General features: G+C 47.5%; 1 protein-coding gene across 3 annotated transcripts in view; it reads right to left on the bottom strand.

Annotated features, from left to right (window-relative positions):
* Positions 1-9,753: 9,753 nt before the first annotated feature.
* The window catches only part of SLC41A3 (solute carrier family 41 member 3), a 32,545-nt gene continuing 26,563 nt past the window's right edge, over positions 9,754-15,735 (bottom strand). For all 3 annotated transcript variants that reach the window (XM_019536818.1, XM_019536817.1, XM_019536819.1), the window contains exons 9-11: positions 13,515-13,649; positions 12,619-12,767; positions 9,754-10,793 (exon numbers count right to left, since the gene is read on the bottom strand). In XM_019536818.1, the coding sequence (XP_019392363.1) occupies positions 10,608-10,793; positions 12,619-12,767; positions 13,515-13,649 (470 nt within the window). In that variant the 3' untranslated portion in view covers positions 9,754-10,607. The remainder of the gene's footprint in view (positions 10,794-12,618; positions 12,768-13,514; positions 13,650-15,735) is intronic.

Here is a 15,735-nt window from a genome sequence, read left to right as displayed (position 1 = left end):
CTGTGTATGTTAAGATGCAGCAGGGTGAAAGCTGCAGGGATGGTAGCCCCTGCAGAGGCCACGAAGCCTGCCAACTGCCAGGGAGATCAGTGCAGGGCTTCTGGGTTCTGGGGCCCTGCACCTCTAGCTGCTGACAGGCAAAACTTGTGTCATGGGTGCTTGTGGGACTGTCTTTCGTGAGGCAGAGAAGCAAAAACTGCAGGCCTGCCTGGGCCCTGCTGCTGCCATGAAGCCTGCCATCTGTTAAGGAGACAGATGCAGGGGGGTTCTGGGGCCCTGCACCCCTAGCTGATCACAGGGAAAACTCGTGACATGGGTGCTCGTGCAACTGCTGCCTCTCATCAGGCAGCAGGACTGAAGATCCCCCCATCACTTGTCACCACAGACCTGGGGGTAATAATTAACCACAGTGTGAACATGAGCCGGCAGTGTGATGCTGTAGCCAGAAGGACCAACAACAATTGATGCATCTCCAGCAAAACCATTGTAAAGATGTGATTCTCCTGCTCTACTCGGCTGTACCCGGCATTGGTGAGTCCACAGAACTGCGTCCAGTTCTGGGCTCTGCACTTTAGCAAGGATGTGGTAAAGCTTGAGACAGTCCAAAGACGGGCTACCCATATGATCAGAGACTTGCATGGCAAGTCATATGAGGAAAGGCTGAGGGACCTGGGACTCTTCAGCCTGAAAAAAAGAAGGCTGAGAGAGGACTTGGTAGCAGCTTACCGCTACATCAGAAGCATACATCTAGGGCTTGGTGAACAACTGTTCACCAGGGCACCTTTGGGGAAAACTAGAAGTAATGGTAACAAACTCCTGGAAGACAATTTCAGGCTCGTTTCAGGCTCAACACTGGGAAAAACTACTTCACAACAAGGGTGTCCAGACTGTGGAATAAGGTCCCTACAGAGGTCGTGCGATCACCTACCCTGAAAATCTTCAAGAGGAGACTATACAGTCACCTCGCTGGGGTCACCTGACCCCCCAGTTGTCTTTCCTGCTTGGTGCAAGGAGCTAGTTTGGCTGATTTTGCTGGAGATGCATCAATTGATGCACGCCAGCGTATTGTTGGCCCTCCTGGCTACAGCATCGCACTTCTGGCTTATGTTCATACTGTGGTCAATTATTACCCCCAGGTCTGTGGTGACAAGTAATGAGGGATCTGCAGTCCTGCTGCCTGATGAGAGGCAGCAGTTGCACAAGCACCCATGTCACGAGTTTTTCCTGTGAGCAGCTAGGGGTGCAGTGCCCCAGAGCCTCCCTGCACCAATCTCCTCGACAGCTGGCAGGCTTCCTGGCTTCAGCAGGGGTAGCAGGCCTGCAGCTTTGACCTCACTGTGGCTTAACATGTACACGACACAAATTTTGCTTTCAACAATTTGGAGTATAGTTTCCCTCACCCCCCTGCACCTATCTCCTTGACACTTGGCAGACCTCATGCCCTCAGAAGGGGCTACCATTCCTGAAAGTTTCATCCAAATCAGGCTAGAAATAACAAAGTTATAGGCTGTTTCAACCTTCTCCATTATAGCCTATGGGCAAAACGTCGAAACAGCGTTGAAAGTGCAAAATGTTTCAACTTGCCTCGTTTTGTTTCGAGGCTGTTTCGACTATATCTGTTTTGTTTTGATTTTGCTGTTTCAACCTTGAAACTAAACTGGCGGCAAAATTTCTCACAACCCTAGCTTTTAGCCACACAAATCCTACGTGCTTCTGAGTTTTTTCAGCTCTTGCCATCTTCCATTGTACAGTACAAGGAGATTGCTGGATGGCATCCTTAATTGTATCCTGAGGCTCCGTTTTGCATCTTGTGCTGGCTCTAAACAAACCCTTAAGTTTGAGCATTTGTCTTCTGCCTTAGACACAAACTTGTGCTCCACCCTCCTGCCTATTGGCTGAAAGCAGATGGTCCACAGTCTATGGCAACCTGAATGTTAGCAACCATTTAAATACAGTAAAATGAAATGACCCCCTTGACATTTCATCTACCTTTTTTTGTATAGACACAAATTACAGCCAGAGCATTGGCAGAGTTTGAGTTTGGATTGCAGCTGGAATGCCTCTCTAATGGATAACAAATCCAAGCATCCCCAGGGCAGACTGTGCAAGCTCTGCGTTGGCTGAGCGACACCAGCAGGCGCTAATTCGGCTGAGTGCAATATACCTTGGCTGTGTGCATGAAGGAAAATCACTGGCGAGGCTGGAACGCTATCTCTAGGCCAGGCGGTGTCAGGGACCAGAAACACATGGCAGATCCAAGTAAGATAAAATAATTGTGTGCAGCTCAGCCAGAGGCAAGGAATAAATTTGCAAATCCTGCTTTGAAAACCGCCCCCAAAACAAACAAAAACCACAGTAGCAGCAGCAGCCCTCATCGGGCGTTTGTTTAAAAATCAGCCCTTTCAGCTTTTCATGTGCTCATACATGAGCTGATAAATCTCAAGTATTCTCCGTCACACACCGAGTTTGAGTCATGCACATGAACTGGAGATAAAGATAAAGCTCAATACTCTCTCAAAAAAACAAGTCCTTGTGAAGTTGGGAGGGGCTGTGTCTAGGAAGGAGACCCCTGTTTCAGTCCTCAAACTGATGCTTTATGTGACCTCAGGCAGGTCGTTGCACCTTGTCTGTAAAAAGTAGTACCTTGGCAGTACTGAGCCTTGTGGCTATTTTAAAATGGCCGCAGCGGCCTATATACAAAGTGCTGTATAAACACAGAAGGCAAGTTAAAAAAAGAGCTGCCTCTCACCACCGCCTCCCAGCCATGACAAGTTACCAGTGAGTAAGGTCAGAAAACCTGGCTTCCATGCCACTGGTTTCCCATGTCACTCTGCATAGGTGTGTGTTGTCATAAGTGGCCTCTAAGTTTGCTCACCGCCATTTTGTTTGCAATGCTTGGGGCCTGAGTTTTTAGAGGTATTGTGCCTCTGCAGCCTGCACTGACTTTACTTGCAGCTGAAGCCACTTGATCTTCTGTTAATCTCTCCGAAGCGGAGTACCCAAAATTAGAAGGTGCTTTTGACAGTTTAGGCTTTAATCCCTCCACCCGCTCCATTTCCCCAGGGACGATGCATGCCCCATCTGGTGCAGAGCTACAGATGGCCAGTTCCCTGTACGGCATGGACCAGGTCTCCTTTGGTTAGGTGCAGACATTACGCTTTTATCAGTATACAGTGGTGATGCATAGCAGATGCACATGCATCCCCTGAAAGCGCTGGTGCACCCCCTGACAGCAGCATTCCCCGCTTAGGCAATGGAAAGAGGGGGGGCAGATGAGAGCGCTGGTGCTTCCCCTCAGAGCACCAGCTAGACAGTGGGGGCTCCAGGAGAAGCGATCCCTGCAGTCTCCCCGTGGCCGATCGTGCCAACTGGGGGAAAGGTTCTCCTGCAGCCGATCACACTTGCCCAGAAGTGCCGGTGGTGTGCCTGGAAGTGCCAGCGGCGTGCCACTGGCACTTCCACATCAGTGCAATCAGCCGTGGGGACCCCCCCCAATCAGCGGAATTGCCCATGGGGAGACCCTCCCCCCCCCGTCACTGACTGGCTGCTGGAGGGGCAAATACCCCCCATCCCCGACTCAGGAGGCACCAGTCACTCATGCCAGTATAAGTGATTGGAAACCGATCTATACCTGTAACAGAACAAAAGTTTGGCATGCATAGATAGACACACCCCTCAACCAAAGAGTGAACATGTGCTCTGTTTGCTACCGACTTCAGCTACACCAGTTACAGAAAACCACATCACTTAGTTTGATTCTGCCTCAGGCTTTTTGAGTGTCTGTACCTAGGCTTTGTGTTTATACAACACTTAGTACTGATCGTATTCATGGTCTCGGTACTCTTGCGATACAAAGATCTCATCATAAGCACAGTGCAAACCGTAACGAGATGAGGGCACAAACGCTGGCTTGAATGCCCTGCTTTACAGAAGTCCGCTTGGCCCGGTGTCTTATGGAAAGACAGAGCCGCACTATGCGGCGTGCAAACAACACTGCTCGCTTCATTCTTCAGCACATAGGCAGTATTTCCTGGACTGCCTGGTATTACATACTACATAAACATGGCCCCATCCCCTGTGGTTTATTTAGAGACATTGAGTTTCTTCTGCTAACAAAACAAAACTGAGATTCAGTGATACCAAGTTTTCCTTTCAGGGCTTGCCGTGTGACACAGGTTGGATTGTTTACTGGTTGGAGGAAGAAATAGGGTTCCACTGAAGGGAAATATGTATAAGTAAGTGTTTCTAAGTGCGTCTTGGCCTCGGTGTTGCACTTAAAGGAAGCTTTTCAAATTTGCTTGTGTTTACTTGCTGGTGCACTTCTTGTCCCCAGCGTAAAAGCTGCATCTCTACCAAAATATTGCCTCTGGAAAAATACTGGTTTCTGATGTAACCTCTGCTGGGATTGGTGGCTGGTAAGGTGACTACAGCTGATGGGGATCATTGCATCTTCCTCCTTCCCCTGAAGAATCAGGCCCCTTTGCCCTCTGTGAGGATTTCATAGATTTTATAGACATTAGGGCTGGAAGGGACCGTGTGAGATCATCTGGTCCAGCCCCCTGCCCAACGGCAGAAGTCAGCTGGGGTTAAAGGACCCTAGCAAGATACCTGTCCAAGTGCATCTTGAATGTGTCCAGAGTAGGTGCTTACCCCACTTGTGGGGGAGTCTATTCCAGACTCTGCATACTCATACGGTAAAGAAGTTCTTCCTTATGTCCAGTCTAAAATGGTCTTCCAGTTGTTTGTGACCACTGGACCTTGTCTTCCCCGGGGGAGCCCTGGAGAACAGATGTTCTCCCAGGTCCTGATGAACTGGGATGGTGAAACCCCTTCCACCTTGGTCTGAAGGTAAGTGTTACCTGCACTGATGATTTGCACACCAGATAATAAGGGCCCACGTTGTCTCACCTAACATGTAGACATAGCATATAAGGGGGCAGACCTTATCAGAGGAAAGGGGCCAACCTCAGGTCTGTTTTGTGGGCATAACCACTGAAATCATCAATGCCCAGCTCCTCAAAGGTCTGCGGGCTACCTAAATTCCCCTGAAGAGCTGAGCCAAGGGACCATGTCCAAAATGGTAAACTAGCCACCTAGGTCACAAACGGTGATCCAGAAGCCCTGTTGCAGCAGCAGCCAAACCTCTGAGGTGCTTAAGTTAATTCAGTGCCTCAGTGTGGCCTGAACAGCTCCCTAGGTGCTTCCATGCATGCTTAGAAAGCAATCCAGTTCAGTCACCTAGGTATCTCATTCCTGCCGAAGCGCCGCCATCGTCCACATCAGAACTGGGGAGGCCTCTAAACTCTGCTCAAATCTGTAGAGACGCCCCGTCCAGAAGGCGCTCTCAAGGCACCTTGAACTCATGTCAGCAGCACTGAGTGCGGTACAAAACGCAGCAGCTTCAACCACTATTGCTCAAAAACAGGAAGAGGTGGTAATGTCATCCACCTCCTGCAAAGTGGGATAGTGGTTAGACCGCTATCTGAGGCAGCTGTGAAATTTATGGTTATACGTTAGGCGTAATCAAAGAGTAACACTGTGCTGCCGCACATGCACTGTACCCTTTGCTACAACCTAGGAGATGCTGTACTCTTCTTCTTCACGTTCTCTTTTTCTTCATTTCCCTCTCTTAGTTTTCCCTCTTGCTTCTGCTTTCTCACTCTACCTTCACATAGCCACGGGTCAGGTTCAGCCCCTGAAGTGACTGGATCCAACCCCAGGGCCCAAGGGATTCAGCAACAAGCAGCTCGACCTAGCACACCCCCTGCCCTGCCTACACTGTCCCTCCTCGGGCTTTCCTGCTTCTCTCCCTCTCCTCTCCCCTCTAACAGGCCCAAGTTACTGTCTACCTCCCTTAGGCTGTTTATTGAAAGTCAGCTCTCCACCCCCTCCTCCTCACATAGGCTGCCAGCCCCCACCCCTCCCTTCTTACCCTACTGGAGGGTAAGAAAGTCCCAAGTCCAGGCCCACCACTCTAAAAGTTTGTGCACCACCGCTCTGTGCACCACCATATTCCCCAGCCTGAGAGAGTTACACTTGCATGGCTGAATATGTTCTCTCTCAATTTAGGTGTTGGGATCTGCTTTGGTTTTTGGGGGTGGGGGGCAGAGGTTTTTGTTTTTTACAATCCACTGATGTTGGGACAGGAGATGAATGGAGGAGCTAAAGGCACTGGAGGTGCTGTAGCCTAGTGCTTTCTGTTTTAATCAGAAATGGCTCATCTTGCGCTTCTAGCAAGCCATGTTTTTTCCAACAAGTAGAATTAGATACAACTAAATCCAGAGCCACCGGCTCTACAAAGAGTGTCTCAGTTATCTGTGGCATACAATGAGATCAGTAGCCGAAAGTCTATTGCATATGACCAGTAGCAAGAAAGGCTGAAAAATGGGGAGGAAAATGGATTGTTCTTCTTTGAAGATTAGACTGGATTAAATACAGGCTCTCTGTGCTTTTACTGCAGTTATTTATTCAGGAGGTTCCTAGGGTGCCAGCACTGCAAGCAGAGACTCTTTACAAAAGGCATTGGGATTTCTGCAGCTGGACTGTTTGCTAGATTGTGCTCTGAAGCGTTTCATCAATGCCAAAAGGCCTAACTCCCCTCTGCCTCTTCCTTTGTGTCACCACTTACACCTGTGCAAAACAAGTGACAAATCCCACTAGGGTCAAACCTTCACTTTGCATAGATGCACATGTCAATACACCAGGAGAAAGCAGTGGAATCAGGCTCTCTGCCACTGGTGAGATGCCTCACAGGATAAAAAAAAGGGAAGCGAAATGCAGGCAAGCCTGTGACATCTTCCTACACAGAGTTCTGTCAATGCAATGGTGTCACAGAGAAGGAGAATATCAACTATGAAGGCAAGATCACTGGGTAATTCAAAGTCACTATATTTTCTTACTATGGCTATGATTTCCCAAAGCTTTTCAAGAGCTAGAGCACCTAAAGCATTGATTTTAGTGGGAAGTAGGTGCATAAATACCTTTGTCAGGCAAGGTTCTTTGGGTGGATGTGATGTCTTTTATTAGACCAGTGGAATAGTTGGAAAAAAGGTTCTTGTTGAGCTTTCTGGCACAGTCACCCTTCTTCAGGCATAGGGAGTCTGAGGCTCCAAGGAATAAGAGAAGCTAAAAGTGTGGCAGGATGTCAGTGAAAATGTAAATAGGTAGAAATTAGAAAGACAAAGGGTGAAGAAGAGAGATAAAGCAGAGGGGGGAGGGGAAAAGGGAAAAGCACAGGGGAGAAGGAAAAAAAAAGGCTGAAAGGAGACATTACAACCTTTTATTAACAACCTGCTTTGCTGCTGCCTTAGTGCTAAATTGTTTTGGAGGCCTTAGTGAAATACAGTCCGATAGAGAATAAACAGATTTAGCAACAGATAAACCTGCCATTATATGCATTTTAACATCTCCTTTTATTGAAACCACTTCTTCTTGTTATGTCATCTTTCTGGATTCAAAGTCCCAAATGTGTTCCCAACAGTATGGAAAAGGAACCATTTGCTGTTTGGCCAGTACAGCAGGAGTATAAGCAGTGCTTGGCCCTGTACCTGCCAGAACATCATCTCCATCGGTGTCACTTGTAGCTTAGCCATACTGGCCTTGGACTACGGGACACATCTGGAATTGCCAAACCCCCTCGCTAGAAGCGACATCATACACAAGGTAGAATATGTGCCTGAGGGTCATGTAAATAGGACACAGCTGGGCTTGATTACGTGTTCCAGCCAGAGTATGCCGTCAGTATTTACAACCAGAAAAAGATGGCAGTTGGCTAAATGGCTTATTGAAATAAAAGAGAAGTGCCAATTATTGTTTTTGAAATGCAAGTAGTAAGACAGGCTTTTTATTTTTTCCCCAATTCCTGTGAGGCTTAAGGCAGGAGAATGCTAGGGGGAGAAATTCACTCATGCCAGAGAGCTAACAGCAGGTATGGCCTTAAAGGTAGGTGTATTGGTATAAAATTAGGTTTCCCCCACTAGGAAGATATATAGCTTGGGCCGCGAAAACATCCACTTAGTTATTTCTCTTCTTTCATCTTAGAAGGTAATCGGAGTCTGCTTTGCCCTGCTACACTGTGTGAATGTATTTTACAGTATAAAGCTATGCCAGCATCACTATGTCTGCACCTGCCCGCCCCCAACCCCCGCCAAAAAACAAAACAAAACAAAACAAAAAACCCCCCCATGGACACAGCTCTGCTGGCAAAAGATGGCATCTCCTGGCCGAGCTTCTGCTGTTTGTAAGGAGCAGGTGCAGTTTTGGTGGCAGAAAGAAATGCCTCTGTACAAAAGAGCTGTGTCTACAACAAACAGCTTGGCTGCTATAGCCGTGCCACCACACTTAAAGTGGCAGAAGCCCTGTAGGGTATATTATACCTAGGCAAGGATGTGCCTCACACAACTGGGAAAATACCAGAGAGGAAGATGTTCTTAGAAAGGCAATGCGGCTAGAGAAACAAGAGATACTTGCCCCAGCCATGGGGCCCACAGCTCATCAGAGACTCTCAAACCAGTGTCAAGTTCCCTTTAAAAATATGCAGATTTCAAGCACATACGCAGACTTTTATAATGACTTCTCCTCCCTTTCCTGCCCATCTGGAATCGTTCATGGTAATCGTGCCTCGGTTTAGTGCAAGGACCTTTCATCCTGCTGTTGCTGTTGCAGTCACCACGCATGTCCGCTCGTGGTCTGTCACAGTTGGGAAATGAATTGCGCTGACTCTGCAGTGGCAGCAGATGTTTAGGAATAGCACAAAGGACCATGATTAGACAACAGTGTGCAGCAAATGGTGAAATACCACTGCCCAGGAAGCAGGCAGGGGGGTGAGGAGGGACCAGCCTGTTTTCTGGCTGGGTTTTGTGCAGATGTGATATGGAAATACCCACTGGGTTATACCCTGCCAGAAAATGACTGGTTTGTGGATCCCGACTGGCCACAGGCCACATCTAGCTCATAAACTTGTCCTACATGGCAGTGGCACCCTCAAGGATGCCACACTGGTCTGCAGACATTAGCTTCCCACCACAAAGTCGTGCAGCCATAACTACACTGTGCTGGGGGAGGGCTAATCAACACTGTCACTCAGTAGCATGGATGCAGGTATGACTAGTTGCAAAGTTAGCATGCATAGAGCAATGAAGGGCACTGATGCCGGGCCTGGTAAGGTCGCAGGTCTAGGCATGGTGTCAGGTACCCAGCTGTTCAGCACTTTCAGGACTTAGGTGCTTGCTGTCAGGTAGATCCTTATGTACCCTGAGGGATTTACATGTGCCTAGAATTGTAGATGCGTTCAGGAGTAGATGGTAGCTGAGCAGGGATTTTGAGGACCTAACATTTGTACTTGGAGCTAGACAGGTATAGACATCTACACCCTCTTGGGGGGATGCACACTAACCCATGATTTCTATGGGAAATAGGTGCCTATAACATATGGTCCTATATGACTGGCCCAGCCAAAGTCACATAGGGCATCTGTGCTGGTGCAACAAACTGAACCCCACACTCTCACGTTCTAAGCAGATGTTTTAGCCTTGACACAACCTGTCCTGCATTGGGAAAAGGGAGTACAAAACCCCTAGAAATGACAAGGATTTATAGAGGCATCACCATGGCTCAGGAATGCGATGCTCACAGTGCGTGTGAATGAGGGGGGTGGACTCTATATCCTAGCTGAAATACAGCCCAGGCTGCCAGATGGCATGCTGTGCATGTCTAGGAGTTAGGGATCCTAACTAAGTGCTCTGCCCATTACAATGTCTTGGTTTAGTTTACTCCCATCCCTGCCACAAAACCTGCCGAAAAATTAATCAAAATAGCCTGACCTGCCAACTTCCAGTTCTAACCGGCCAAAATCATGGCAATAAACAATCCCCAAACCACTGCACTTTTTGCATTTTATTTTCTTGTGTGTTTCTATAAACCATAAAACTACTGAACAGGTATTTCTTAAACTGGAAAACAACCACCACAAAAAATCCCTCTCATCAGATAGTGACAGGTTGATTTAGTTAGGCCCCTGCTCTTAACAACCCTTCTATGGGCTGTAATGCAATGAGGAACAGGCCACGTCAGACCCTGAGTGTCTGAATTATGGAGAGAGAAATGTTAAGGGCTTTACTGAATTTTTTCCCCTGCTGGGGTAGGAGAAAAGAGGGGCAGCAAATATTTTTTAATTGACAGTCAGAGCCTGATTGAAACAGCCTCTTCTAGGATGTGATCCAAAGTCTCCCACTGACTTCATCAGGCTCTGTATGCGTCTTGGAGTTACCAGGCTGCTATAGGAATATATTGCTAAACCATGATAGGACCTGAGAGTCTCGTAACCCCTCCTTTGCTGGGAACAGGCATACACAGAATGCAGTGTGTTAAGATGGCTTGGTCACTTTAACACCGCAGAAGCCCACATGGGTACCGATTCTTTGGACTTGAATTACACAGCTGCAAGGCACTGAAGTGGCAAACAGGAAGGTGGGAAGAGATGCAATACCCATTCCAGCTTAGTGACTTGGTTGGTATTTCTATATACCCTGTTGGACCGTATTAAAGCACCGTATTGACCGACTGGCTTTGCAGAGCAGCGATGGCACAATGCTGCAACACAGATCCTGTTAGTTTCCCAGGCTCGTATCTGCACCGTTGATGAGCCAAACAAAGCGGAAGCAAAGTGCCAGAAATCCAGTGCCCAGGAGATCTCCCAGGGCAGTGAGGTACGGGATGGAGAAGTTATCTGGATCCAGTGCCTTCTTCCACATGAGTCGTACAATTAGGTCAGCCATATAGAGCAAGATTCCCACCTGCAGAGAAAAAAAACAGATTCAGCTGTTTGTGAAGGCCTGGGGCGAGGCAGAAATGCAGCGCCTCTTGCTGAAATGGACTGTCATCGTGCTGTGGAAAGGAGGTTCTGCCACCAGTAAAGAGAAAAGGGCCCTTCATTTTTTAGGTCCAATCTGGTTTGCTGCTGACTGAGCCTTAGGGTAGGGGAACAGAAATCAGGCAGTCCCTGAGGTTAATTTTAAAACCAGATGTATTTTGCTCTTCTGTCTTTGGACACTGTCCACCTTTACTTTCCTGCCAGTCTCTATGGACAACTAGAAAATTAGCAGGCTTTCATAACATCAGGGATACCAAGCAAGTGAATCCCAGTGCACTGAAAAAATAAGTGTATTTTATCTCATTCAGTTTAAAAATCTTTGTTACTTTTATATTTTTAAACTCTTATTTAACTCAACATCCCATAAACTGGCAGAGGAATTACTTTTACTACAGATTACTGACTACCAAGTACTGAGACACAGTCCACTCAAATACAGAGAAAGAGTCCTAACTCCAGCTCTGGAGGGATGGGGGATACGTCAGCACAACATGGACCGGGCATTAAGGGGGGAAAAAACCCCAGGCATAAAAATATATATTTTTTTTTTCAGGCAAATGAAACCAAAGGATTTGCCAATCCTCTCACCCTTTTCTGGCCTTCTTCACAGACCATAATGCAGCAAAATAAAAAAAAATAAGAAAAGCTCATGCCTCATGATTTTTTCTTCAGCTGGGCTTATCTTTCATTGTTAGCAATGTTGCTATAATTCTGGTAACTCCTCTGTAACTTTCTCTGAGGGAGCAATAAATATATATTAGGTTTTTTTACAACTGCTGCTGTGGTGATGGGGGTTGAGGGAAAAGATAGGACAGGTTGAGCAAGGCCAGTTGTTTATGTAGGCAGAGGACTCACAGGCAGAGTTCAATCTTTTACCCTGCAAGACCGTGACTGATTGATTTAAACTGAGGAATGAGTCAAGAGCTTCAAGTGACAGCTACATTTCTTTCCAAGTGGAAAGATGAGGCTTGTATGGCAAGAGATACAGTAAAAGGATAGAGGGAGAGAGATGGCATTGGCTGTCTTAGGCCTAGATGTAGCTTTTCTTCTGGTGGTGGGATCTGTCTCAGAAGTCTTTCAGGGCTGGGTTTTCCCATCACAGAACACAGCTCTGACCTACAGTTCAGCCTAAAAGAGATGCCCAGGTTCCCCCTCGAACACATTAATTGAACTGTGCAAAATTCTCATGCAAGTTCAGGCACAAAACCTGCTCCTCTGCCTTTTGTTGTGATGACTAATCAAAAGGGAAGGGGAAAATCCCAAACACACTAAGTGGGCACATCTACACAACATGCTATGTGTAGCTCGTTGCTACTGCACAGTAGCACTGCCAGGCACTAGCTGTGCAGTGATGATACTGCGCAGTAATAATGAGCACAGTAGCTCACTGCTACTGCACAGTAGTGTCAAGAAAAATCTGTGTGGCGATGGTACTGCGCAGCCCACTGCATGTGTAGACGTGGCCAGTGATAACTATCTGCCCATTAAATAATGACTCCTAAAGTACTTGAACAGAACCAGGCTGTTCTCCATAAAGCAACCAAAACTTGGGACAGGGATGCTTATGCCACATCTAATTATTGGAAGCTTGGGAGGCGACAGACTGGCTGAGGCTGGAGGAGGAAGGTGACTGGAACAAGTGGACAGTTCCTGGGTCTTTCACTGCAAATACTGGGGGCACTAACATTTTCAGCGTCTAGGAGCATTTCATGGCTTCACCCTCAGCTCAGCAGGTTTTGCATTCTTACCTGCAGCAAGGCAGCCATTAGGTAAAACATCACGAATGTGACGGTTATGGACATGTGGCCTCCCTGCAAAAGATGAATGGTGTAGAGGAACACCAGGTGCCCTGGGATAACCAGCAGGAACAAGACACGAGCAGACTTGGAATTCACCCCTGCAGAGCACATAAAATACAATGACCCGAGAGCTCCCGCCTGAGGAGGAAAGAAGCATGCAGCTATTTATCATACAGCATACTTGCAGATGCTAAACATGAAGCGATGCCTTTTTTGTCACAGGACAGTATTTGTGGGATGGCCTCTGTCTGCTTCTCCTGGCACTGATTTTGCCATAGAGCCATGTTGTATGTGGGTACTCAGATGTAGGTACTTGGTGCTGGTAGCTCAGTGCTGTCTAGATCCTCTTGCTGAGCTACTCAGAATATCCTTCTTGCATATCCCCTCCCTCAGCTCCTACAAGGCCTCACTATGACCCACTTTCTTTGCTCTAAATCTGCCCTATTGCCAGTCTACGGCTTGTCACTGGAAATCAATAGGAGCCTCTGATCTAAAAATAACAAACCCAGTTCCAATTTACCTTATGCCAATGTAACATCCCTGCCTTGAAGCGAGCTATTCCTAGACTTTTCAATGGCATGAGCAAGATCAGAAGCAGTTGCACTAGATGATTTTTTCTTCAGCAAATTTATTACTGGTTGGAGATTCTCTGAAGGCTAAAGTCTCTCAATCATGTACTGAACCGCTCATTGAAAGCAAGCTTTCTTCAAGGTAGCCTGGGGTTTTGGTCTAAGCATGAGAGAGTTCAGTCTCCAAAACCCGCTCTGTTCTTAGCTGATCAGGCTGACAAAGGTGGTCCCTGGGACAATGGGCTCTGAGGTGGGCATGTGGGGCTTGAGCACTACCTGATGTGAAGAAGGTGGTAAATGGGTTGGGCCAGCTCTGTCTCATCTTGTGGGGCAGGACTCCAGGCGAACTCCAGAAGTGCAGGAATGTGGAGATGCGGCTGGCCTGGATGGCAACCAGATTCCCACCAACACCTACGAACACAAAAATGCAACAACCCTTTCAGCCTCTATCCAAGTGGCAACAAGAAATGTGTACAATGCATTGACTGAGGGACTTAGAAGAAGGGTGGTGGACCTGCATCTGCTCAGCAGCTAAGAAAAGCTAAACCCTGTCCCGTGTCCTGGTGAACTCTTCATGTGCTGGAAACGGCCCATAAAAAAAAAGAAATCAATGGAAGAAGAAGATTCAGGCCAACTTCTTCTTTCCGTTTAATGGAAAACACTCTCCTCTGGATCTCCTGCTTCCTGACACTAGCCATAAATGATATAAGACCTCCAAAGATGATGTAAATGCACCTGACAAGCGGTTCTGTAGGAAGCGCCTAAAGTAAATAGCTCAGGGAAAGGCAGCTGCTGCTCTTTGTGCTGCTCCTTGGCTCTCCTCAGCTGGAGAGAGACATCATTGTTTCAGTCCCAAGAAGGATGGAGAGCAATTATCTTGTTCATTTGGAGGCACCTGACACACTTATTAAGTGCGAAAGAATCAGATGAGAATGAATCAGCCCTAACTATGTTGGGTAATTAAAAGGCAATTAATTCCTTCCAAACTGAGTATTTTTAGCAAACATGAAATGATGGCCATGTTTTCCATTAGGCTGATCACTGTATTATAGGAAACAACCCTGCTTGTAGGGGCGGGGGTGTGGGGTGGAGAGATTGGGGGCCATTGGATAACATAATAATGAGCCAGATCCTGCAGCCCTCACACATTCAGTTCCCAGCCTCAGGCATTCACTGACAACAAGATCAGCCAGAGCAAAGACAAATGGAGGAACCAAGAGTTGGGCCAATAAGAACAGGGCCTGAAGGAGGAAGCTTTCAAATAGACCCCTTGACACCGTGCCCTCAGCTTGAAGCAACTTTGCCCATGAAAACTGGGCACCGAGATGGGCCCCACTTCAGTCTGAGGATGGATTTTGTCGCAATGTGTCTCCTCTCTCTGATTTTTGAGTGCCCATGTCCAATTCTGCTCTAATGAAGAGCTCTGCTTTGATTTCCCAGCGTGGCTCTTCTGTGAACTGCACTAGAAGGAGGCATGTGGTAAAGAAAGCTCTTGTCACACATGGTCAGCAGACCTCTCTCAAGAGCTGGCAAAGCCTGTGCTTTCTTTATGAAAATGAGTTTCTCCGGCCTCCATGGAGCACTATGGGAAGAGACCAACCCAAAAGCATATGCTGTCTCTACGCTTGGAGTACTTGGGATGAACCAGCCCATGCTGAGCTCCAGGTTGCCACAGCGGCACTGCTACCTGCACCTGATCCTGCCAGTTTAAAGCTAATTTGGGTATCTCCATGACACTGCCATCATTTCCTTCGGGACAGTGTAGGTAGTTCTAATAGACAAGGTGTGCTGAAAGCTTGGCATTGGGCATTAAGATGGGAAAGGCAAGACAAGCTTTAATTATGATACTTCAGAGGAGATGTAATGCTCATGAAAGGGAGGAAGAAACCACAGCCTTCACTGCAATGGGCAGGGGAATTGTAGCCTTCCTTCCTCAGCTTTGCCAACACATCCCAGGCCTGATCTGCTGCACCCTACTTCAGCCCACAAAACCACAGATCTCTTACTGCTCTGAGACTAACAGCTGTCCTGAAAGACATGATATGGAGAACTAGGGACCCAGAGGAGACCACTGGACTCCCTTCCTTTCTGAAAGGCAAACCCAGACCTCTAGGAGTGAAGGAAGGATCTCTCTTTCTCTCTGGCAAACCCATATTCCATTTTCTCTCTCTTTCACTCTCATAGTTTCACACTTTCATAGTTGGTAGGTTCAGAAGGGACCTGAGCAGATCATCTAGTCCGACCCCCTACCATGGCAGGAAAGAGTATGGGGTCAAACGACCGTAGCAAGGTGTACATCTAGCCTCCTCTTAAAGACCCCCAGGATAGGAGCCAGCACCACCTCTCTTGGAAGTTGGTTCCAGATCCTAGCCACCCTGACAGAGAAGTAGCACCTCCTGATGTCTAGCCTAAATCTACCCTCTGCCAGCTTGTGACTGTTATTTCTAGTCACTCCTGGTAGTGCTCGGGGGAACAGGGACTCCCCCAGTGCCTGCTG

The sequence above is a fragment of the Crocodylus porosus genome, unplaced genomic scaffold (genome assembly GCF_001723895.1).
Source record: "Crocodylus porosus isolate Cpor-Errol unplaced genomic scaffold, CroPor_comp1, whole genome shotgun sequence".
Lineage (NCBI taxonomy): Eukaryota > Metazoa > Chordata > Crocodylia > Crocodylidae > Crocodylus > Crocodylus porosus.
This window is presented reverse-complemented; position numbering and strand designations above follow the sequence as displayed.